At 38.0% G+C, this 26,187-nt stretch overlaps 1 protein-coding gene across 7 annotated transcripts in view; it reads left to right on the top strand.

Moving 5' to 3' along the window:
• LOC104590676 (uncharacterized) overlaps positions 1-25,483 on the top strand; it is a 46,764-nt gene extending 21,281 nt beyond the window's left edge. The window contains exons 4-11 of one of the 7 annotated variants that reach the window (XR_016081306.1): positions 8,161-8,231; positions 16,300-16,389; positions 16,487-16,681; positions 16,836-16,934; positions 19,544-19,666; positions 23,888-24,017; positions 24,314-24,552; positions 24,770-24,907. Coding sequence is in view for 5 of the 7 variants with exons in the window: in XM_088896537.1 (XP_088752663.1) it covers positions 8,161-8,231; positions 16,300-16,389; positions 16,487-16,681; positions 16,836-16,934; positions 18,471-18,742; positions 18,888-19,155 (995 nt within the window). In the remaining 2 variants the exon portion in view is untranslated. The other 6 variants (XR_016081305.1, XM_019196559.2, XM_088896538.1 and 3 more) reach the window with 6 other exon arrangements.
• The last annotated feature ends 704 nt before the right edge of the window (positions 25,484-26,187 follow it).

The raw sequence follows: 26,187 nt of genomic DNA, 5'->3' as shown, positions 1-26,187 counted from the left end.
AGTTTCAAGAGGGATTTTCTGTGGTTATAAAACTGCTTGTTCGCAGTACAGTAGTGTTCAAAGTGGCCGAATGTATGCTAGGGCAAGTTCGTGGTGATTATAAGTGTCTTGGTGTGGTAGTTAAAGAACAGTAGTTGCAGTGTTTGGAACTGATATATATATATATATATATTTTGTGACAGGCAGAGCCAGCTTCGTAGATTGAAATGGCATCGATGGGTGAAGCAAGTGGTGACCAGAAATCAAGTGTGATGATTTCCTCTGATTTTTTAAGTGTGCAGATGACATCCATCAAATGTAGTTGCACTTTACACCCCATATCCAATTATGTTTCTATATCTCACATTTCTGCTTCCCATCGCGAGTTTATTTCTCTGTTGTTCTTTGCTTCCACACCTAAGGATGTTCAGGAGGCTCTTACCTTGCCAGGGTGGCGAAAAGCTATGGAAGAGGAACTCTCTGCTCTTCATCACAATCATACATGGAAAGTCACCAATCTTCCCTAGGTAAGCATGTTGTTGGTTGTAAATGGGTGTATACTGTTAAGTACCTACCAGATGGGAGAGTGGAACGCCTGAAAGCCTATTTAGTTGCAAAAGGGTACTCTCAACTTTATGGTGTAGACTATGTAGAAACTTTTTCCCGTGTTGCGAAGATCGGCTTAGTACATGTGTTGATTTCCTTAGTTTTCATGCATGATTGGCCTCTATTTCAGCTTGGTATTAAAAATGCCTTTCTCCATGGTGATCTTCTAGAGGAAGTGTACATGGAGCAACCACCAGGGTTTGTTGCTCAGGGGGAGGATGGTAAGGTGTGTAAGCTCAAGAAGGCGATCTATGGGCTCAAACAGTCTCCCTATGCTTGGTTTGGAAAATTTTGTGAAGTAGTCAAGGAGTTTGGAATGAGACAATGTCAAGTTGACCACTTGGTATTTAGCTATGACTCTGAGGTCGGGAAGATCTTGCTAATAGTTTATGTGGACGACATAGTCATAACTGGAAGTGATAGAATTGGGATTGATAGATTGAAGACATTTCTACAAGATCACTTTTAGGCAAAAGATCTTGAAAAGTTGAAGTATTTCTTGGGTATAAAAGTTGCTAGATCAAAGCAAGGCATAAGCCTCTGTCAGCGAAAATATGTTCTTGATCTATTGGAAGAAAGAGGACTACTAGGTGTTAAACCAGCTGAAACTCCCATGGAATTGAATGTGAACTTGGGAAGTGATACATGTGAATTATTTGATAATCCTGGTAGGTATAGGAGGCAAGTGGGAAAACTGAATTATCTATCACTAGGCCTGATATCTCATTTGCTGTCAGTATGGGAAGCCAGTTTATGCAGAGTCCTCGAGTGCCTTACTGGGATGCAGTTCTTAGGATTGTGCGGTATTTGAAGGGGGCTTTAGGCCGTGGGTTACTGTACAAGCCAGGAGGTGGTCTTGAAATTGTTGGTTACATTGACACAGATTGGGCTGGCTCTGTATCAGATAGGAGATCCACTACCGGTTATTGCACCTTTCTTGGAGGAGATCTAGTGACATGGAAGAGCAAGAAGCAGACTATGGTAGCAAGGAGCAGTGCAGAAGCAGAATACAAGGCCATGGCACACACTACATGTGAACTAGTGTGGTTGAAGAATCTATTGCAGGAAATCGGGTTCTTAATAAGCAAACCCATGAAGCTATACTGTGACAACCAGGCTGCAATTCACATCTCATCCAACCCAGTTTTTTCACAAGAGAACTAAACACATAGAGGTAGATTGCCATTTTTTAAGGGAAAAAGTCCTTGATGGTGTGATAAGCACAGAGCTTGTGAGAACAGGTGATCAGTGGGCAGATCTATTCACAAAAGGGTTGAGTTCGGGAAGAGTGAACTATATATGTAACAAGCTGGGATTATATGATATATACTCTCCAGCTTGAGGGGGAGTGCTAAAGTTGACTAAAGAGGGGTATTCTAGTCTTTTCCATTTAAGTAATGTGTTAGTTATATGTCTCATACATATGTAGGGGCATTTCTATCTTTGTATACTGTTTTGTTAAATTTAAATAGATGGTCGATTGGGTTAGACTCTCAGTCTTCTCAGTTCGACACTTTTCTCTTCTTTTCTCTTTTCTATCTCTGCTATCAGTTCGATTGGACATCTTTCATAGCTTTCATTGATTTGTATTGTCTTCTATGTGTTTGGACTATGGTATTTCGTAGATATTGAGTTATCAATTTTTTAATGACATATGGTTTTAGATTAGCATATGCCATTACGGAGGTTTATGTGCTTTTTATTTGGTATAGAATCTACTTGTGCATATTTTTATATGCCAAGTGTTCTGTTTTGTTTTTGTTTTTTTTTTTTGAAAAATTGCACCTTGCTTTGTTCAAGGGCGTGCCTTGCTTTATGCCTTGCAACATAGGTCTTTTACGCTTTGATGTCCTTGTGCTTTCCTAGTGTAAGTAGGGTGGTAAGGCAATAAGGAATGGTCTCCTTGAAAGACAAAGGATGACCAAGGGTTTGTGGGAATAGGGATGTAAGGAAAGCTTTGTGAGGAAGGGAATAGTAGGGAAGTAGGAGACGAAGAGCTTGGAAGGCTAGGAGGCTGGGATTGTTGAAACTGGTCTTGTGCGTGGGCCATTGAGTCTCCTCCTTCTATAGAGAGGCCACCAATGCTATAACGAGAAGCATACAAATAAGGACTTTTCTCGTTAGGAAGGTAGACCACAATTCTTTGGTCTTTGATGGGTAAGCTTTACTGGGGTTTCGCCATGTGTCCAATGAGGATCTTCTAGGATAAGGATTCCCTTTTCCCTTAAGATTGTCATGTGGTACATCTTGGCTACGACCTTTTTCAAGCTTGCTCGCAGTCACGTGTTAGGAATAAGTCTCTTAGGATGGTGACATGGCTAGCTATGACAAGGCAAGTCATCATTGCCTATTGCAACTGACCATGAAACGAACTCCATTCGTCGAGTCTTCAAATGATTGAGTGATGCACATAGGGAGGTCACAGGAAGTGATCATGTTTGTCATTTTGAGTGGTTCTCAATCATTGCAAAGGTCTACAGTTGTGTTTAATTGTCGAATTCATCGACTAGTACAAAGCTCATTGCAGGTGTTCTGGTAGTTCCTTTTGTGCCATCACAACTCTCATTGCAAGATTAATTCTCCGTGTACTCATAATTCGTGATCCTCATTGCAATCTTTACAATGCTAATCTATGTACTTACAATTAGCCCCCATGCTTATTGATAGAAGTATTTCTGTCAATAAGCAAAGTTCTTGGTTTCCTTTTTCTTGCATGCCATATCATTCTATATCTTAAAATGGGTCCAGTGATTCTGCACATGTATTTTGGAATTGAGAGAATGGCTTGTTTGTCCTAGGCTTCCATCGTGGACCGGTGGTTGGGTATGGAAGAAAAGGGAGACATGTTTGGGTCTAAATTTAGAGATCGAGTAGCGAGTCAGGCATGGTGACTTTGTGCTTGTGGGCTTTCAAAGTTGAATTTGCATAGTCTGTTGATTTCATGAGTGGAGGTATACTAGATGATGAATGATAAGATAAATGATGTTTTTTTGTGCCTGAGTACGTGTCGCCTTGGCATTCTTCGCACCATTTGCTAAGTAGCCCCTCTACTTATTGATAGAAGTGATGTTGTCAATAAGCAAGTTGAGTTGGAGGCAGTTGGTTGTTAATGTGGGCAAAGGGGGTCTTCGTGCTGTTAATTGGTTTGGGGTTACGATGTGCCAATGTGTTTTGTGCCAAAACTGTTGGTGTGAAGATTTCCGGTTGAGCTTGGCCACTTGGGTTTAATCAATATGTTAGGTGGCGAACATAGCTTTAAATACATTTAAATATGTGCATGATTGCCTCGATGGGGCATTATTTCGATTTTCTAACAAAACGCTTTGGGATTTGTTTTTTTTTTGGATTTTTGAAAAAAATGAACCATCATGTAGGTTCTTGTATGGTCGCCATGCAATGCCTCGGCATGTGTTGTGTCCTGTTAAAAGGACGAGGGTAGGGCAATGATAGGCTTCACTCTGTATCTTTTTCGATTGCTTTGGCGAGAAGTTTCTCCTTCTATCTTTCTCTTCTCCTTTTGTCCTTTAGGGTTTCTTATTTAAAATTCCCTTTGCTCTTTGGCATCAATGGCTCCCTGCAAGTAGAAACAAGTCACCTAGGTAGTATGCCCCTTCATCACGTATGCATAGATGCTTGATACAACAAAAGTATTGGCTCGATTTGAAGAGGTGAAGGCGAAGGATCTGAAGGGATGAGAGATCCATCATATGGATGGCCGAACCCTACAAGAAGGTTGGGCGAAATTTCAAAAATTTCTCTCTCTCCCACGTGGGAATCACATTCCTATTTTAGAAAACTGCATTTTCAAGGATCAATCTTGAACCTAAACCAGACCATATCTGAAACCAAAAGGAAGTGGAGGGTTATACCTAATACGAAGTAACAATAACCTCCAATGAAGGTGTTCATGCCCAAAGAAAGATTCAAAGACTGCTTCCACCGAAGATGACACGGTGCAGGATGAAGCAGAATCAGCAGGATGACTCTTCAGCAAGAACCTAATTCTTCAGCAAGAATTTGATGGAGGGCTAGTGAGCACGACTTCTGATTACCTTTTCTGCCAAAAGGTAATATCAAGAACACTTCTTGATCGCTCCCACAGGTGGAGATCGAACTGGTATGGCGACAAGAGCAGGAAAGAGCAGAAGACAGGAGCAGTCGAACTGCAAGTTCTTCTCTCTTTGTAATCTCTGAATTGAGAATTGTGTGTTGGAGGTTCTCCCTGCTCCTCTATTTATAGCTTTTAAAGAGAGCATCTCCTAATACCATTAGGAGTTTCCTGATCCAAATCTTGTATTTGGATCTGGACTCTCTTTAAGAGATAAGGATAATCCCTTATCTTATCTACAGATAAAGATCAGCCCTCCTAATCTAATTAGGAGTTTCTTGATCCAAATCTTTATTTGGATTTGGACTCTTTGAGTGGATAGGGACAATCCCTTATCCTATCTACTGATCTAAATCCTAGAACCGCCCCTAATTAATTAATCTTATTAAGCCAGTTCAAATTGGGCTTTAGGCCCATTAAGTCTATCTGCTCGCTTACCCTCCAAACTGCTGCCCAGTTGGATATCCTTGTATGGCGTGAGACCCAAACATTGATTTACACATCAGCCACATGGGTTCAACCCACCCTCTTTTACAAGGCCTGGCCGAATTCACTGTAGAAGACAGTGAACCCTTGAGTCCATCACCATGGGCTCTTAATGGGCCCAACATTTACACTAAATGGTCCTTGGGTCAAGCCACCTTATAAAAACACAAGGACTGTGGGCAGATGCAAGATTAGCCCATAAGGTATTACCCTCAATGGTCTTACACTTAACCTCTCAGCCCATTGATCAAACACTGCCCGACAAGAGATGACCTCTCCCTCGGCTGCAAGGTACAGTGCTGCACTCTCTACTCACATGGATCCCGGGAATTAAAACCTTTTGCAAATATTTTGAAACCATAATATATATATGTATATCTCTATATAAATATATTTTGCAAAACTAATTTCAACAGTTGAAATCAACTATCGGTAGTTTAGGTTTTCATCAGAGAGAGTGCATCCCCAATCGTTCACTTTGTCCGACAAAGGGGCTGATCCTGTCACTATGATCACCTACTCAGATGAATTCTCGGATTGTCCCAACATACCCAAGTTTTGACCCCCTCTAAGGATCTCACTGATTGGCATATCAAAGACAGCCCAATCCGACACCTAGTGCAGTATCATAATCGAGTCTAGGGGTCAGGTGTAACATTCCAGTTTTGCCCATCTATCTCCAAGGTCCAGGGCAATACTAGAATTCTGGTCCGATTCAGGGTTTCAAGAAAACCAACACTGCATGTACCTCAGGTCTCACCCTGACAGCTGAGACAAGCCACCCCAACCAACTTGGCGGCACATCAGTGTCAGCCTTGGTAGGATAAATCTCCCCAGATCTATCCAACGGCTGTGAAGATTCTAAACTAACACAAGTCTCATATGTGTCAAGTTTAAGGGTGTTACACAGAAACACACCATAATAATATGAATCAAATATGTACTTTATTCATTTACATTAAATGTCATAATGTACATCATTCTGATTAGAGCTAAGGGCATACACTGTCTAACAAGATCATGGAAAGGGATTATGGCCTCTTGTCTTGGTGATGTTGGGTGAGTGTGATTCATATGTAAGGGTGTCATATGGACTGGATTTGGTCTAATAGGATCCAGTCCAATGTGATTCCATTACAAATGGGCCATGTTCAATCCAATCCAATGAATATTTTGGACCATTTTGGACCGGTCCAATTTAATATTTGGACCGTCCAATCTGTTCAAATTTGTTTTTAGTTTAGATTGGTTCTTATCTTCTACCAATGGACCAGATGTTGGCTCAATACAATCCAATTCAATATAAATTCATTATGGATGGACCAGGTCCAATCCAATCCAATAAACACTTTGGACCATTAAGTCTGGACTGGTCCAATTCAATATGACTTGTTAGTCTGTCCAAATTGATCTTGTTTTGGACGGGGTCCAATCCAAAACCGGTCCATTGACACCCTTATTCATATGACCTGATTGAAGGTTGGGAGCTCCTCTGTCTCTATGGACACCAGAAATGGTCTGTTGTATACTGTTGCCCTGAACCTAGGACGGAGATCGTAAAGTGGTTGCCGATTTTACAGGTTGGGCGACATATATCTTGGAGAATCTCATGTTTTGCAGACTTCTTCATTCAGCCGGTCTGTTAAAATTGGTAGACTACTTCATGCATCTACCTGGTCGTGAAGGGGTTGAGTTTTTGGAGCCCCTGCTTGCGCATTTGTGTTGTGTGGGACCCATACATTTGTTGGGTTGGTTGGTGAGTTCGGGATTTCCGTAGAGAATGTTGTTCTGCTGACTTTTCCAGAGGAGCTGTCACCGATGCACTTGTAGCATGGGAAACCGATCCCCCATGAGTTAAGATTGATACAATGTCGGCCTGAGGAAAGATGCCAATGGATGGCTTGATCAAGTACTGGTTCGAGCAGAAGGACAGTACAGACATTATGGTTAGGGGTGAGGATGGCCAATGTCATTTGGCTGCATTTATTTTATATGTCGTTTTGTGGTTTCTATTCCCCGGGAGTCTTGATTATGGGATTTGAACCACGCTGGCTCCCCTTGCTGTGTTAGCTTCCATGGCTACATGTCCCCTTTGGCGTCAATATTCCTTGGTTATCTGTATGGCCAGATGGATGGCACCATTCATCAGTTGATGGATCCAAGCTGCACATGGAGGACTTCTTATGTGTTTACCCCTTTCTTTTTATGTACATCTATGAACGGTTTGGACTTGATGTCACGCCACGAGTGATGGAACCTTTGGAGTGCATATGGCTAATCTCCCGGGGGATATTCTGAGAATGTGTGCTTGGGCGTTTGTCGAGGCAAGTGGTGGCTGAATGCGCGATGGGGTAAGGAATTTAGCGTTTTTCAAATGCTGGAAAAATTTCATTTCCTTATTTATTTCTTGTACTTCAGTTACTTTATCTGTTGTGGACTGTGAAGCAGTATTGTTAGCATTAAATAAATGTTCTAATCAGCAACTTGTTGGTAATTTTTGTATACATTTGAGTCGTGAAGGAGAAAGCTCCAAGATCACACAAAACCCAAGAACATAAATATACATATATACTTATTTATATTTATTTATTGCTTTTGTTTTTTAAATAACTATTATCCCCCAGGCATCTATTGGTCTTACAACCTGCAGCTTAGTGATTTAGTATCTGTGATACTATTCATCATTTAATATCCAGGGCTATTTCTCCTTACTTTAGGAAATTTCTAGGTAACTGTTAACTAAAATGTTTAATGGAAGCGGGAGGGGGGAGCTTGAGCTTGAGATTAATGAGTACTGAACTGTGATTAGGTTTAAACTTACCCTTTCTGGATATATTTTCTGAAATTTTCCTTTGACATGGCATGTTGGTTTGAAATCCTTACCTCTTTATCTGCTTACCGTGTTTGGGAATTTTCCTCATCTTAAAGCATTATCTCTTTATTAATAACTTAAGTATTGTTTCATTATTTGAGATATGCAGTGAGCTTCCTTGCTGATCTTGGTGGTCTCTATGCAATTAGTATTTCCATCTTTTTCTATTTCTTGGTGCAAGTAAGCTCTATTTTCTTTTCACAAAGTTTACAAAATGTTGTACACTTATGTTTTTGTATTGTGTAAGAACTAAATATGATGACATTTTCAGATGCTACTGAACGATTTGATTAACCTATTTCTTGTTGACTATTTCCCTTGACAATCTGTCAACTCATCTACTGCTTAAAACATATAACGATGCCACTCACAAACTTATCAACTTATTTACTAAAGATGCATTTAAGGTTTTAATATGCTTAAAAGATTTTTTTTTAAATTTTTTTGGTGTTCCTATATTTGTAACAACAAATGAGCCTTTCTATACATAGGAGTTGATGGCTGCAAACGAGTATATAAAGTTTTGGTCAGAAATTTACTATAGATTGTTCATGTCCATTATTTATATTTTCTGAAAATAGCATTTCATCTGTTGGACAGTGTAATGCCTCGAAAGTCTAATAGTGCTGTATATTTTCTTTTATTATGGATACGTTGAACTTCTTTTGTACAATCACATATGTCATGGATATATTGGTTTCTCACCTATATAACTTAGAGACATGACATAACCAGTATATAAACTTAAAACTGTTGTGAACAAATGGCTAACTTGTGAGAAAGGACAATATATTTCTATTGTTAGAGTAATGGACTCAAAGTATATATATAAGTGTTTGCATGGACAAATATTGAATAGGACCCCTCTCTAGATGACTTACGGACTTTTTAATTGATGAGATCTCCAGTTGTTGCTTATGATCCTTAGATTTGTTTATATTATTTCATCTTGTTTTGGATTTATTTGCATTTGACATTGTTGAGAATGGTTAGACAGGGGTGTTTTTTGTCATTTTCTCCTTTCTTATACTCTCTCTGTATTTGGGCACCCAGATAGGGGCCTTCTTGTAATTATTAATTTTCAATTATAAAGTGAACTTTTGAGGGTGTGAACAGTGAACTTCACACACCTCTCGATACATTGCTTTCTTCTTCCTCTTCTTCTTTTCTTCTCTTCTTTCTCTCTCTCTTGAAACCCTAGTTTCTGTAACTTGGTATCAGAGCGGGTAGAAGCATCTAGGAGTTAGTTTTTTGATTATCTCCTACCTAGAGGCGAACTGCTGACGTCAGACCACTGTCGGATGACGTCAACAATCCATACAGGTGTTGGCAGCAGCCTATGAAACCAACATAGTTTGATTCGTCCTGATTTTAGAAAAATTTTGGTATGACTCTCGCTGTTGTATGAAACTTCTATGATTTCTAGGAGTTAGTTTTTTGATGATCTCCTACCTAGAGGCGAACTACTGACGTCAGACCGCCGTCGGATGACGTCAACAGTCCATACAGGTGCTGGCAGCAGCCTATGAAACCAACATAGTTTGATTTGCCCTAATTTTAGAAAAATTTTGGTACGATTCTTGTTGTTGTATGAAACTTCTATGATTTTTGGTGGATTTTTCAAGGAAAAATCACATAAATTCCAGATCTGATGTCGTGCCATGTACAACATGTTTAATGATTTTTTTTATGCTGTAAAACCTAGACCATTCAGGTTGTTTTTCAATTTGGGATTGACAGGAAGTGGTCCCGTAATTTTTTGAGCACTATGTGATTTTTGGGAGATTTTTTTCTCCCTCTATTTTGCCGCCAATCTAGTTTTTTGGGTCTCCCTTTGGTTCTTAACCGTGGGGTAACTTGTTTTTGGGTCTAGAACCTTAGTTAAAGTGTTGGGGGTCCTTTTTGGTTGGTGAAAAGGTGTCTTGTTAGAATATGGAATCATCTAAGGATTTTTAGATGGTACCCGGTGTGCTTCCGGGAACTGCAAATATTTCTAGTGGTATGATAACTACTATTAAACTGGATGGAATTAATTTTTTAGAGTGGTCTCAGTCTGCTAAACTTACCATTACTGGGAGGGGTAAACTGGGATTCATCATAGGAAGGGAAGTGAAGCCTAGTCTTGAAGACCCGAAATTTGCAAAGTGGGAATAGGACAACTCCCTTGTTATATCGTAGCTGATTTGCTCAATGCAACCTCATATTGCCCGAAATTACATGTTACTTCTATCTGCCAAGGATATTTGGGATAGGGTAGTTGCTACTTATTCCCAAGTTAATGATACTGCTAGAGTGTATCAACTTCAGAGGGAAGATTGCAGTATGCATCAAGGGGAGAGATCTGTCGCTATGTATTTCTCTTCTCTACAGTCTATCTAGGAAGAAATGGATCACTTGAAAGCTCTAGTTTGGAAGGACCCTGAAGATGGTGAGCAGTATCGGAAGTACATAGAGGAGAATAGAGTCTTTGATTTTTTGGCTAGCTTGAACCCAGAGTTTGATTTCACCAAACAACACATTCTTAGTGTAGGCGTTGTTTCTCTTGCTACTGCTTACTCTCTTGTACAAGGGGAAGAAAGCCGAAGAACGGCCATGATGCAATCCTCTGTGAGTGATCATTCTGCCTTTATGTCATCTCGACCCAAGCAAAATGCTAGCAAACATCCCATTGCAGAGAAGGTCGAGGATGTTATTTGTGAGTACTGCAAGAAGCCAAGACACACTAAAGAAAGGTGCTGGAAGCTCAATCCTCATCTAAAACCGGAGAAGTACAAAACTGGGAAGAAGGGCAATGCTCACTTGGCTACAGTTGGTAATGATGCTCAACCCTCAGATGTGCTTAACTTTGTTGATGTGATGACAAACTCAGGAATATATCGTTGCAACTAAAGAAGGGTGGTACATCCTCATCATCTGGTTCTGGACTTAGTAATCTATCTAGTTCATATGCCAAGATAGGTAGTGCACTTGCTTGTTCCACCTCCTTTAGCCCATGGATTGTACACTCTAGGGCCAGTGCCCATATGACTGGTATGCCTTCACATTTTACCTCATATAAGTTAACCCTAGGGAAGAGCAAGATTATTGTTGCGAATGGATCTCAGACCCCAATCTCGGGTCAGGGTGAAGTTAGAATAATTAATAACCTTTCTCTTGACTCTGTTCTACATGTGCCCCAGCTACAAAAAAAATTTATTGTTTGTTAGTTCTCTAACAAAATCCCACAATTGCTCAGTGACCTTTTTTCCCACCCATTGTGTTTTTCAGGACCAGAGCACGGGGAAGACGATTGGAAGTGGGCATGAAGTGGATGGAGTGAGTCTTGTTCCAATGAGAAAATGAGTCTTTTGAAATTATGGCATTGTCGCCTTGGTCATATGTCTGTCAATTCTATCAAGTTTTTGTTTCCAAACTTGTTTGATTCTGTGTCCAAATCGAATTTTGAATGTGAAGTTTGCCATTTATCCAAACAATGTAGAAACACATATTTTGCAAGTAGTAAAAGAAGTAATGTTGCTTTCCATTTGATCGATACTGATGTTTGATATTTCATTCTCTTTGTTGATGACTACAGTTGGTATACATGGGTTTACTTGATGAAAAGTAGAGATGAAGTTCCTATGATTGTTCAAAATTTCATGAATATGGTCGAGACACAATTTGAGAAGAGTTAAGATAATAAGATCTGACAATGCCAAGGAATACTTTGAACATCACTTGGATAGATTTCTTGAAGATAGGGGCACTATTCACCAAAGTTCATGTAGTCATACTCCACAACAAAATGGGGTGGCTGAAAGAAAAAACAAGCATGTGGTTGAAGTTGCTCGAGGCTTATTGTTCCAAACTCATGTTCCAACTTGTTTTTGGGGTGATGCTATTGAGACAGCTGTATATCTCATTAACAGACTCCCATCAAGGGTCCTTAACCTTCATTCTCCTCATCAACTACTCTTCCCTGATGAACCTCCTTTTAATCTACCCTTAAGGTCTTTGGTTGTATTTGTTTTGTTCATGATATGAGCCCTTTCTGGTGCAAGTTTGATCCTAAATCCGTTAAGTGTGTATTCCTTGGTTACTCTCCAGTCTAGAAAGGCTATAGATGCTTTGATGTTCTCTCTGGAAAGAGACATGTCTCTAAGGATGTTAACTTTTTGGAATCCTCTTCCTTTTTCTAGTCATCCTGTCCTTCTCTTCAGGGGGAGAATGCAAGTGAAGATCGGACTTCCTTCTGCCTTCCTGTTCCTACCACTATTCCTCCCTCTCTTCCTACCTCTATTCCTCCTCCTCCTTCTGTGTATCGACCTCGATCCTAGCAGCAGTTTTCATTAAGAGCATTAAGAGGGTGGCTCCTGAAGCAGAATGCCCATCACAATCTGATTCCCAGATTCAGGTAATCTTGAACCCCCTGACAATCCTATTATTGATTCTGACCTTGATCTTCCTATTGCCATTCGAAAAGGGAAGAGGACATGTAGCAAGTATCCTATCACTAACTATGTGTCTTATGATGCTCTCTCCCCTTCCTATTGTGCCTATATTTCTGCTATCTCTTCTGTTTCCATACCTCGTAGTGTTGTAGAGGCAATGCAATGCCCCAATTGGAAGGAAGTTATGAACCAAGAAATGAAGGCCCTAATAAAGAACCAGACTTGGGAGGTTGTTCCTTGCCCTAAAGATAAGATTCCTGTTGGGTGTAAGTGGGTTGATACTGTTAAGCACAAGGCAGATGGATCAATTGAAAGATACAAAGCTCGGCTTGTAGCCAAAGGATACACTTAGACTTATGGCATTGATTATCTAGAAACCTTTGCTCTAGTTGCTAAAATGAACTCTATTTGTGTGATCATATTTCTTGTCGCCCATTACTCGTGGCCTTTATTTCAAATGGATGTAAAGAATGCTTTCCTTAATGGGGACTTACAAGAGGAAGTGTATATTGACTTACCACTTAGGGTAAGTTTCCCTAACAGTGATGGAAAAGTGTGCCACTTGAAGAAGTCTTTGTATGGGTTAAAACAGTCTCCAAGAGCATGGTTTGACAGGTTCAGGAATGCCATCTTAAAGATTGGTTTTTCTCAATCTCAGGCTGACCACACCTTATTTATTAGAAGAGTTGATGGTAGAGTAACAATGTTGATAGTATATGTTGATGACATTGTTGTGACAGGTGATGATATCACATGTATCTCTCAGTTAAAGTCATTCCTTGCTTTTGAATTTGAGATTAAGGACTTTGGTGATCTCCGATACTTTCTTGGCATTGAAGTTGCAAGATCCAAGAAGGGGATTTTTCTGTCACAAAGGAAATATGTACTTGATTTGCTTCATGAGGTTGGAAAATGAGGGTGTAAGCCTATAGAAACTCCAATTGGTCCCAACCACAAGTTGAACTCTACTGAAGGAGTTCTTCCAGACAGGGGGGTATATCAGAGATTGGTGGGATGCCTTTTGTATCTTTGTTTGACTAGACCTAACATTTCCTATGCTGTTGGAGTGGTTAGCCAATATATGCATGACCCAGAACATCTCATATGCGGGGCAGTTAACAGAATTAGCCTACCTGAAAGGATGCCCTGACAAAGGAATGTTGTATTCCAACCATGGCCATCTAAAGATTGAGGCTTACACATATGCTGAATGGGCAGGGTCCATCGATGATAGAAGATCTACATCTGGTTATTGTGCCTTAGTTGGAGGCAATGTGGTGTGGGGAAGTAAGAAAAATCTGTGGTTGCTCGTTCTAGTGCTAAGGTAGAGTATAGGGCAATGGCTCATGGAGTGTGAACTACTTTGGTTGAAGACCTTATTGACTGAGATGGGCATCCAAGAAAATGTTCCAAGGAGACTAAATTGTGACAATCAAGTAGCCATAAATATTGCTCACAATCCTATCCAACATGATCGTACAAAGCATATTGAGGTGGATAGACACTTTATTAGAGAAAGAATTGCTAGCAGAGAGATTTGCCTTCCTTTTGTATGGTCAGAAGACCAACTAGCTGATTGCCTCACTAAAGGTGTTCACCATCTAAAGTTTGCTAAGAACCTTGCCAAGCTGGGCATGATTGACATATATGCTCAGTTTGAGGGGGAGTGTTGAGAATGGTTAGACAGGGGTGTTTCGGTCATTTTCTCCTTTCTTATACTCTCTGTATTTGGGCACCCAGATAGGGGCCTTTCTTGTAATTATTAATTTTCAATTATAAAGTGAACTTTTGAGGGTGTGAACAGTGAACTTCACACACCTCTCGACACATTGCTTTCTTCTTCCTCTTCTTCTTTTCTTCTCTTCTTTCTTTCTCTCTTGAAACCCTAGTTTTTGCAACTGGCATCACCAAATAGTGAAGTTCAATTGAGAGATATACCTAGGTGTGTTGGTGTATTCAAAGACAGAATGAAGATAAATAATTGTTGTTGTGGGATTCACTTCTCCATTAACTGGAGTGAACACTTCTACAATGAAAATGAAAATTCTTGTTGGTAGGTAATTAAAAAATTGTTTTAACAATATGGTTTTGTTGAAAACCATGTGTATATAATTAGTTTTCTTAAATGGTTTGCAAAATATGTTTTAGGATTCATCTAAATAGAAGATACACACTATTCTTAGAAGGGAATAAGTTTCTGAAAGCTGCAGTGCCATGTATTATGGGTGGAAGAATTATATTGGAAGTATTTAATTGGCCTTTGATACCTGTTAAATACCACCAGATTGAGTTGGCAACTTTATTTAGCCTTGTGGGTGGCTTGGTCCAATTCATTTCAGTTAGAACTAGTTGACTGACTAAATATGACTCAGCAGACAATCGTATGACTGTCTAGACCACTGTACAACAAATTGGGTTGTTGTACAGTTCTGCAACTACTCCTACTTCGAGTAGAAGGTTGCTTATTGGTTTTGAGTGAGGTGATCATGTCATTTGATTTGGGAACTCTATGGGTCCCACACAAAACAAAATGCCCCTTTCTTACACTTTTTGAACTTCAAAGTAATCTCTTTTCTAGTTGGTGTTGTAATGTGTAGCGGCCTGTGGCCTAGTAGGGGCATTTCTGCCCTTTCCTCTTGTATTTCTTATGAGCTTTCACCCTAAGTATAAATACTAACTTAGGCACCGCCAGCTTTAGATTAACAAAATAGATTCTTCTCTTTTCTCTCTTCTCTCTTCTCTGTCGAACTACATGGTATCAGAGCATCTCTGATCTGGGCGCAAGCTTCTCTTCTCAGATAGTGGTTTCTTTCCTTTTCTGGAAATCTGTTTTTTCTCAAATCGTGGTTTCTTCTTCTGGGCGCAACCTTCAGCCCCTGATTTTTTCTTTCTTCTCTCTTGGTCGCTGTACCAAGCAATGTTTTAAAACGCAGAGGCGTGACGTGAGGCATTCCACTACCTAGAGGCATGAGGCGTAGTTCAGAATGCAAGAGGCGTAAGCCTCCCGAACACAAGGAGGCATAATTCTCCTTAAGAGGAGGAGGATGAAGAGGAAGGGGGGATCTCATTTTTTCTTCATTTTTAATAAAAATATTTTATATCAGAATGTTAGATTTTAAGAAAATCCTAAAAATTAAACAGTTACTGCATAAATCTCATCATCGACATCGTATGTGGTGGTGTCTGACTTCAGGATGGACTGGATGGTTGGACCATCAGAACCAGGAAATAGCAACCTAAACATTATTTAGCCGCCTGGTTCTTGGAAACATTGATATGGTCAAACCTACCACAAATACATATGTTGAGACCTTTATAATCTATAAGATTAGGTGCATTGAACTTGCTTTGGTTTAAAATTGCTTTAAAAGATAATCTCTAATTGGTTTCAGTTTTTATATCTTTTCTTTTTTTTTTTTTGCTTTTTTATTTAAGCAAGTGAAATGGTCAGATCATTTGACCTGTGGGACAGTGTTAGTGGCCAAAACAATTGTGTCCAGTCTGAGTCTGCAGCCTTGATTGTATCTGAAACATGTTTGGATGATTTCCTCAAAATATTGTTTTTTTGTTTCAGAATCTTGTTCAAAGATGAAAAAACACATCTAGGGCAAAAATTTTCTGAAAATTGATGTCTTTGATGTTTCAGGAATTTCTGGTGCTTTGTTTTCTACATCAGAATCAGAAAATAAAGATAGATTTTGTACTTTTGTGTGATTTTTAGTACTAATTATTTGTTAAATTTCATTTGAGAGATTTTCCTGAAAAGCCTGAGAAAATAATAAATATTGTCTTTGGTGTCTCACTTGCTTGGTTTATAGTGTGAGTACAGGATCAAGAGGCTCCGTAATGAAGATGGTGTAATGCAAGCGATTCGAAGTAGGAGGAGAGCTGAACGACATTGGGATAAGGTATTGTAGTGTTTATCTGAGGGGACTTGTATTGAACTTTTATTGTTCTTTTTTCTTCTTTTTTGAACTGATTTATATTTCATTATCTTTCAACAAGTTGCGGAAGTATGTAATGTATACATATGGTTGTAACACATTAGAAGATAAGTTCAGTAGCACCAGAAGGAACCCGATTTGTAGCTGCTTGATGATTGAATCTTCTCATGGAAATGGATCTTCACACAAAACAAAGCAGCAATTTAGATTGGACTCAATTCATCTTAGCAGAAATTCTAAGTTACCCATTCAGACAGTAAGTCTTTGTTACCTGGAAAAAAAAATCTGCAGCCTATGGCAATTTTTTTCTTTTTTTTTTCAGCATGGTAGCATTTTTATCTAGGAAAGATGGTTGCACCTCTAGTATTAATTTTTTGATTAGATAATAGGATTTATTCTTTATTTTGCAGAGTCTATTCCCTGAAAGCACCCAAACACATAAGGTAAAGTCATGTCTAGCAGGGACTACTGAAAATGTGGAAGGGAGGTCACATTCAGGGTGTAGAAAAGTGAGTGATATTTTCATCTATTATGAGATAAATGTTTTTTTTTATGAATATTATGAGATAAATGGTTTGATTAATGTATAACTTTACTATTTTAATAAAAAAATAGGAAAAATGTTGTATCAGCTAGCTAGAGAAATGTAAGATGAAGAGAGAAGAAGAGAAAGAGTGGAAGAGAAAAAAAAAAAGTATTGCCCAGACAAAACAATTAAATATAGAACTGTAACAGAACTTTCGATACCCCCCTTTTTTTTATCAGCAAATAAGACTTTTATTAATAACAGAGAAATATTGAATTACAATAGTTATAGGTTGCAGCACTGCGTTAACCCAATCTACAAACACATACAAACAGTTACAGTTCTGCCCAGTACAAGGTAGATCTATTTGCCCCCTGTTTTGCTAGGGTATCCACCAACCTATTTGCAGTCCTTTTGACCCAACCAAACTGAGAGTTGAACCTCCTTGCAAGTATGTCAATTTCTCTGTAGATAAATTTGAGCTTCCAAGGTGCTGATGTGATGTTTTTAGCCCCAGAAATGACCAGTAGCGAGTCTCCTCTTTCTAATCTGTTGTTCCAATCTGCTCAGCCAGCTTTAAACCTTGAAGTAGAGCCAGAGATTCAGCCTGTATTGAGTCACCAATACCTATTCTAAGGGCTGTTTCGATCAGCACAACATACTTCTCTGTTCTTGGAAAAGATGCCTGATATGTTTGTAAACCATAGTTTTCTCTCAATCGGCTGAATTGATTAACCTATAACTCTAGATCTGGTGTCGTCCTAGGGTTTTCTTGCTTTCCATTTATTTTTTTTTTTCAGATTTCAGAATTGATATTTGAGAGATTTTAGATTTGACAGTCCTAAAATTTGCCTTTTTTGGACTAACAACTCGAGTCCTTGATTGCTGAAGTTGTTTATGGTATTTTATTGGGGTTCCTTGACCTTCTCTAGCATTGGAATACTTGTCTTTCCTCTTGGACTAGAGGGAATTCTTGCTGAATTTGTTTTTCTCAGATATCCTTGTGTTTGAATTGTTGTTTTCTTGTTGAAATGGCCTACGTGATTGGCACTGCTGTTGTAGCACATGGAAGTAAGAAATCTACTACTGGTGGTGATTCTTTTGTTAAAGGTGATTCTCTAGCTCCTATGGTTGAGGAAAACTTTCAACAACTGGTAGCATATCTATTCCTCTGCCTTTTCTACTATTTTGCTTACCTAGTGAGTTCTCCAGTTATTGTTCTTCTCCTTCTCATGTTTGGATCATCGACTCTGGAGCTACCAACCATATGACAGGAGCCTACCCTAACCAACCAAGTAATTTTACTAAAACCCATCACAAACATATTGTTACTGCCAATGGTGAAAAGTTAAACGTCATTGGTAGTAGTGATCTATCTCTTAAGCTTTCACCCACTGCATCTTTCCCTTTTACCAAGACCTTTCTTGTTCCTAATCTCACTACAAATCTGATTTTTGTTGGTCAATTAGTTGATGAAGATAACATTCTCATATTTTCTCATTATGGATGTTTGATTTAGGATCGGAACACTAGGAAGGTGAAAGGAAAAGGGTGCAGGTTGGGCGGTCTGTTTGCATTGGAGTTCGAGAAGTCTCAAACAGCAGTATCATCATATTATTTCAGTTCTTCCACTTCTAGTTCCTTTCTGAGTCATAGAAATAATGTTTGGGACTTATGGCATAAACGTTTGGGTCATATACATGCTGAGAAATTAAAATTTTTGTTTGATTCAGGTCTTATTAAGAATAGAGTTTCTCCCTTGCAGACCTTTGATACTTTCCTATTGTTTAAGTAAGAGCCATACTTTACCTTTTCCTCACATGTCTGAGCATGCTACCTCTCCCTTTGAGCTTATACATAGTGATGCCTGGATTGCATCTGTCACTTCTTGACTTAGATACAAATATTTTGTGTCGTTCATTGATGTCTGTATTAGGTATATGTGGATATACTTTCTCCGCCACAAGTCAGAGGTGTTCCCAACATTTAAGTTGTTCCATGCTATGGTATGGGTTCGGTTTCAATCACAAGTGCGTATTTTCCGTTCGGATTCAGGGGGAGAATACATTGATGGAGACTTTTTATCCTATTTGAAGAATCATGGAATACAAGTGCAATGGAGTTCTCCAAATACTCCTCAGCAGAATGGTGTGGCCGAGCGCAAGAATGGACATATCCTTAGTGTTGTGAGGACATTATTGTAGGAGTCCCATACTCCATCTTCCTTTTGGGTAGAGGCAGCCAATACAACTATGTTTATTATCAACTATATTCATTCCTTTGTTCTTGGTAATATATCTCCCTTTCAGAAGTTGTTTGGTCGTTCTCTAGACTTATCTATGATTCATGTTTTTGAATGTGTGTGCTTTGTTCATCTTCCCTCTCGTGAACATTCTAAATTGTTTGCACAGTCTATCATGTGTTCCATTGTGGGTTACAGTCCTGACCACAAATGATTTCTTGTTATGATCCCTCAGTTCGTCGCATTCGTATATCATGTAATATTGTTTTCCTTGAGCACATTTCCTTTTTTGCTGGAATTGCTAGACTGTCTGCACTGTCTGTTTCTGTTTGCCAAACTTTGATTTACAGGATGCTCCACCTCCTTCAACTAAGAAGGATCTTCTCATCTTCTCTCGCAAGCGGTTACGTGCTCCAGTCCCTGCGCCTACGACTCTCCTTCCTCTCGGTTCAAATCATCTTACCACTGCTCATGTAAGTGATACCTCTATTTCAAATATTCATACTTCTGTTCCTCATCATTGTTCTACTCGTATATCTAGACCTCCTGACCACTATAGTTTTCCTTTAAACCATAGCTCTTTGTTTATTGTCCTATCTTCCACAAATATTCTTCGCTCCAACTAGGAAGCCAGTATTAGCCCTCATTGGAAGGAAGCCATGGATGCAGGGATTCATGCTTTACATGAGAATGACACTTGGGACCTTGTGCCTGTTCCTCCAGATGCATCCATTGTTGGGAGTCGTTGGGTTTACAACACTAATCTGAAACCTAATGGATCTCTTGATCGATACAAGGCACGTTTAGTTGCCTAGGGATATAGTTAGGAGAATGGTATCGACCATGAAGAAACCTTTGCTCCTATTGCAAAGATCACCACAGTCAGTGTTCTTTTAGCATTGTCTGCTGCTCAATCTTGGACCATATGCCAACTTGATGTGAAGAATGCCTTTCTTCATGGTCAGTTGAAGGAGATGGTCTACATGAAGCCTCCTCCTGGATCTTACAGTGATTATTTTTTAGTATGTCGGCTCAAAAAATCTCTATGTGGTCTAAAACAAGCTCCCTGGGCATGGTTTGAACGCTTTCGAGATGTTGTAGTTGTTGTTGGATATAACTAGAGTTCTTCTAATCACTCTCTTTGTTAGGCGATGGCCTTAGGGCCTTACCATTCTCCTAATGTATGTTGATGACATGTTGTTGACTGGGAATGATGTTGAGGGTATTCGTGAATTGAAATTGTTATTTCATAATTCCTTTCGCATGAAGGACTTGGGCCCTCTCACCTATTTCCTAGGATTGGAAGTTCATCGTAGTGATGTTTTGTTTGTCAGCAGAAATATGCCTTTGACCATGTTAAACTTGCTGGTCTTAATGATGAGAAGCATATTGATACACCTATGGAGTTAAATCTTAAGCTATCTAAATCTGAAGGTCCATTACTTCCTGATGCTGCCTTGTATCGCCAGCTTGTGGGGTCCCTCATTTATCTCACTATGACTCGGCATGATATTTCTCATGCTATTTAAGTTGTTAGTCAATTTGTTTCTGCTCCTCGTCAACCTCATATGACTGTTGTTCATTGCATCATTCAATATGTTAGAAGCACTTCTTAGGGACTGTTCTTCTCCTCCTCTCTTATTTAGTTGAGAGCATATGCAGATGCAGATTGAGCTGGTTGTCTTGACACTAGTAGATCCATTTATGGGTGATGTGTCTTTATGGGTGATTCACTCATCTCTTGGAAGTGTAAGAAACAACAAACAATCTCTAAGTCTTCCACTAAATCAGAGTATAGGGCCATGCCTTCTGTTTTCAATGAGATTGTTTGGTTACGATCTCTCTTTATGGATCTTGGCATTCAACTTCCTACTCCGATTCCTCTCTATGCAAACAATACGAGTACTATCAAGATTGCATCTAACCCTGTCTTCCATGAGAGGACCAATCACATCGAGGTGAACTACCACTTTATCCGAGATCTTTTCAGTACTGGGTCTATATCGCCTCCTCATGTAGCCTCGGATATGTAGATTGCCGATATCTTCACCAAAGCTATGACTATAGTTCGACATCTCTTTCTTATAGACAAACTGATGCTTATGTCTAGGCATCAGTTTGAGGGGGGAGTGTAGAGACTCTGTGACTTGATGCATCTTATTAGTATAGTCCCTATTGTATATTACTTATGTATCTTATTCTTTTTTACTCTTTCATCCCTATATGGGCATTCTTGTAATTGTACATATCTTTTAATATATAAGAGACTCTTTGAGGTGGGGGTCAATTCATTCTTGACACCTCTAAAATTATTCTTGTTCTATTCTCTATTCAGCCGAGAGTGTTGACAAAACCTACAGATACTCCCATTGAATTGAATCATAAGATAAGTGCAGAAGGTGAACCTCTTGATGACAAGACAATGTATCAATGGCTGGTTGGGAAATTTTTGTATCTTTGTTTGACTTGGCTTGGAATTTCTTATGATGTCAGTGTTGTTAGTCAGTACATGCATTCTCCAAGAGAACCCAGGGTTGTCTGGAATTGGGGGAGTTTTCAGAAATGTCGAGGGCTAGATCATAGTTTATATTGGTGTGGGAGATTCAGTTAATGGTCCAAGCCATACTACAAGGAGCAGAGATTGCGAAAGAGTTGGCAGTGGAACACTTAATCATTGAAGGTGACTCTAACCCGGTTATTGGGTGGTTAAAAGAGCCAGAGATTGAAGCTTGGTCCTATACAGGGGCTTTGAGAAGATTCAAATGGTTAACATCAAATATATTAGTCATAGTTCAATGGGAAAGATCTTGGCAAATGGGCTGGCAGATTTTTTAGCCAAACAAAGGGTACATAGGAGTTAGCTTTTTTGGGCTCATTTGTAAGCTTTATGATATAATTTAAGAGGCTGCACCTACCTCTTTGTGGGAAGTTTGTTATATGTATCCTTTGTTTTTTAATTAATAAATTGATATTATCTATAAAAAAATCATACCTAACTTGTTTAAATCAGCTTCTAACTTAGATTTTACCACACTAGTGAAAATGTCTACAAATTGCATATCTGAAGTGACATTTGATAAACAAACTTTTCTAGATGTCACCCTTTCCTTGATAAAGTTTTGATCAACCTTGTTGAAGTGATTAGAGATGTGATTGTGTCATCCAAACTTTATCCAAAAAGTGAAGGTTTGGTGGAAGGAAAGGGATGTAATTTTGCAAGAGACTTTAGGTGAGTTGAGGATGGAAGAGAAGCAATTAAGGTGGGATTTGAAGAAACAATTGGAAGACGTTTTGTACAAAGAAGTATTTCATGGAGGCAAAATCAAAGCACCAGTGGACAAAGGAAGGGGATGGTAACACAAAGTTCATTTCAAATCTATTTCTAGAAGATCCATGAACTGCATATTTTTGGTTGAGGGCTTAGATTCGCCTAGTCTGAGTGAGGAGTTAAGAGAAATCTCAGATAAAAACTTCGAGTTGAATGAAATTAAGGAAACTTCTCAATGGATAGATCAAAGGCTCTGGGATTGGTTGGTTTCACAATGGATTTTTTTTTTTTGTGTGTGTTTTTACTAGGATTGTTGGGAAATCCTAAAGAATGGCCTCTTGGAAGTCTTTGGTGATTTTTTTGATTGGAGAATAATAAATCCAGGAGTAGATGCTATTTTGTTAGCTAAGATTAAAAAGATTGGAGCTAAGCACCCCTAAATATTTTAGGCAGATTGGTCTGGTTACTAGTCTTCCATCTATGCTTATAGCCTTATACTACATGACTAGACTAATTAGATGATTATTAACTATATGATATGAATGGATATCACCCATGCTTAGGTTTTAGCCAATAGGCATTGTGCAAATAGGAAAACAAATAAAATGCACAAACAAAGTTCAGGCATTACACAAATCAGATAGCTATGACATTTTCAATTATGCAAAAATGACAAAAATATTTAGTTTACTTAATTACTTCATATTCATGCAATATGGCAAATAAAAATATCAATTCTCAAAGAAAGAATAGATTAATAGGCAAAGGAATCAAAGTAATAAAATATTCATGCAATATGGCAAATTGACAATGGCAATATGATTGTGTTTACTTGAATATCAAATAAGCCAAGCAATATGCATAAACCATATAAATTCTTGATTTCATTATCGAGTAATATGAAATTTTTAGCTTGATATTGGGATGATATTGTTGACGCTAAATCCAGGGCTTACAATTTCAGAGTCAGGTCAATTTTGATTGGTCTTCAATTATAAAATTTGTAAATGGTGAATGCCAATACTGTTAAACAAATGTTTTTATAATATTTTTGATTTTTAACTGTCTTAACATGTGGTGATAGCTCTTGAGGTAGCTTATTGGAGGGGGTTATCATCCCAGGAATGCTAATTGTTTTTATTGGTTATTGATAACCTCGGGTTCTTTTTGTGCTTGTTTTTCTTTTCTGGGTTCCCCCTTCCTATGGGGCTTTCCTTTACCATTGTTTCCTTGAGCATCTTCTTTTGATTATCTTTCTAAATTATTATATATTTAATTTTTTGGGGACTAGTATTTGTTCTTTCCTGTATTACTGTATAAAGATCCTTCGGTCTTTTCATTATGACTTGTTTATCTTGATTGAAAACAATTTCATCCTGCCCAAATGCATGTTAATTCTCACACCTTTCACTTTATGCTTCTCAAGGTACTAGAGCACCAACTGCTTCCTAATAATGGAAATGGGGAGATTTTGGTTGGTCCTCATGAAGGAAATGTTTCTCATCTTCAGCTATCCCCTCATAATGATAGTATGCTTCCACCACCTCCCGTACTAGGTATCAACATTTCTTGCACTTGAATTTTGAAATATGTTAAATGCTATGTTAGTCTTATTTTTCCTATCTATATATGTTTAGGATTTTTCAAACTTCAATGTATAAAATGATTTTTATGATGGTTATTGATAAAAAAAAGTGATTTTTATGATGCCTTGGAAGTCAGATCATTGACATATTGTTTTGGAATCTTTGTGCATAAGATAATTCTTGGGGATTATCTAGCTAATATGATCAATAAAAATAATACAACTGGTTGATTCCAATGATACAATTTATTTATTTAACTTTTCAAGGTAAAAAAAGAAGGTTATACAAAGGAAGCTTAGTAGAACAGAGTGATGTAATTGCTTGAACTGAGGCCCATGGAACTGTAGAACCTAGTTCCATTGACAGGCAAAGACATTAGATCCAGAGCTGGAGCTGTAGGCCCTGTTGAATGGACGTAGGGTCTGTTCTTTCACACAGCATCGTCAGAGCAAATAGAAGTTCTTCCAATGGGATCAAAATATGATGATAAACTGATTAATTAGAAGTAATTCTATAAACTTTTTTACCTTGAATTTTGTCACTAAATTGGCCTTTAGTATGATATAAATGCATCCCACTTGTCACTTATTTAATATCCATGTACTGATAATCTGGTGGAGAGTGATTTATTCTTAGTATTGGGATTTGATATGATTTTGTTAAGCTACTTCACATTATTGATAACATGATATAATGTCCTTTTTTACCATTTTTTATTGCAGATTTTAGAACTGGTTCTGGAATTGATATGTCAGATATCCTGAGGTATCTCCAAAATCTGTATGAATATAATGTCTTGCTGAGGGAAAAGTTTGTAGTAGCTCAGTCCATGCTTGAAGCTTTAACAACAAAAGCTTCAAGTCCAGAGAGAAAAGGTCAAACACAGCATTGATATGTTCAAAGTTCAAACAAATGACATCCTCGCATATGGCAGAGTGGCTTCCCTCTTCTGTCAGTGCCCCCTAAATTATGGATTTTCTAGTGATAATATCTCGTTACAGCCTTACAGGTGGAGGTGGTTCCTTCTATGTACTTCGCATGGATTATAACACTACATCATTTTTCCATAACACTAACATTATTTGAACCTTGCCTTTTTTTTTTTTTTTCTTTTTTTTTCTGGGAGCCCACTCACCAAGAAGAGGATGTAGAATCCATTGATTCAGGCATGATAAGTGTGGCCTATTATATCTGAATGGAGGTCTTTAGCCATGCCAAGCAAGAACTTTTACTGTCCATTTCATGTTTATTGTTTAGTTGTGGTTTTAAAATGAGCTTTGTAGGAAAGATTCCACTTTCACAAATGTGAGGTGACTTGGGTTGATTTGTTGTAACTTGTAAATTCTGTAGGAAAGTGGGGACAATCATTAAAGATCCAAGATCCATTCCATGCCCGAGTTTAATGTAAAAACTTTCCAAGCTCTACATTTGTACCATATGCAATATCTCTTTTTATGGTTTGGTTTGCTTTGATTATACATTCATCTTCTTTCCTTTTTGTTTTCTTTTACGATTAAAGATCCACATTCGATGTCCAAGATTATGTGCACATCCATATCCAGACCTAGGATGCTAGGCAAGGTTAATTAATTTTGAAATTTTATTAATGTAATTATTTTATATGGGTTTTGCATTAAAATTAGTATTTTTATTAAAATTTTATTACATTGTATCATTTTATAATGGAATTTAAATGGATTTTAAAAGAATTTTAAATTAGCAAATCGATTTTAATAATTTTTAGTAAATAATTTCAGTCAATAAAGTATGATTTTTAAGTTAGGTTAATTTAATTAATTTACAAAGTTATGTTTTAAATTAATAAAAATTATGTTAAACTTAATATTTTCACTAATTTTAGTAATATTTTATTAAATTTTATTATATTATATAGAATTTAAATATATTTTAAATTAAAAATAATTTTAAAATAAAATGGATTATAATAATTTTTAGAGAAACTCTGATTTTTAACAATTTAATTAATTTGATTTAAGTTAAATTAATGACTAAAGTTAAGTTATTAGTAAATTTTTGAAGTTAATTAATTTTGTAAGTGTCATGGGCTCCATGATCGTAATGGTCTAGTCTCCAAAGGTTTGGAGATGATGGCCGTCAAGAGAGGAGAGGGAGAAAGAAG

The sequence above is a fragment of the Nelumbo nucifera genome, chromosome 1 (assembly GCF_055504915.1).
Source record: "Nelumbo nucifera cultivar China Antique chromosome 1, China Antique-T2T, whole genome shotgun sequence".
Lineage (NCBI taxonomy): Eukaryota > Viridiplantae > Streptophyta > Magnoliopsida > Proteales > Nelumbonaceae > Nelumbo > Nelumbo nucifera.
Note: the sequence above shows the minus strand (reverse complement) of the source record. Positions and strands in the feature narration are given on the sequence as shown.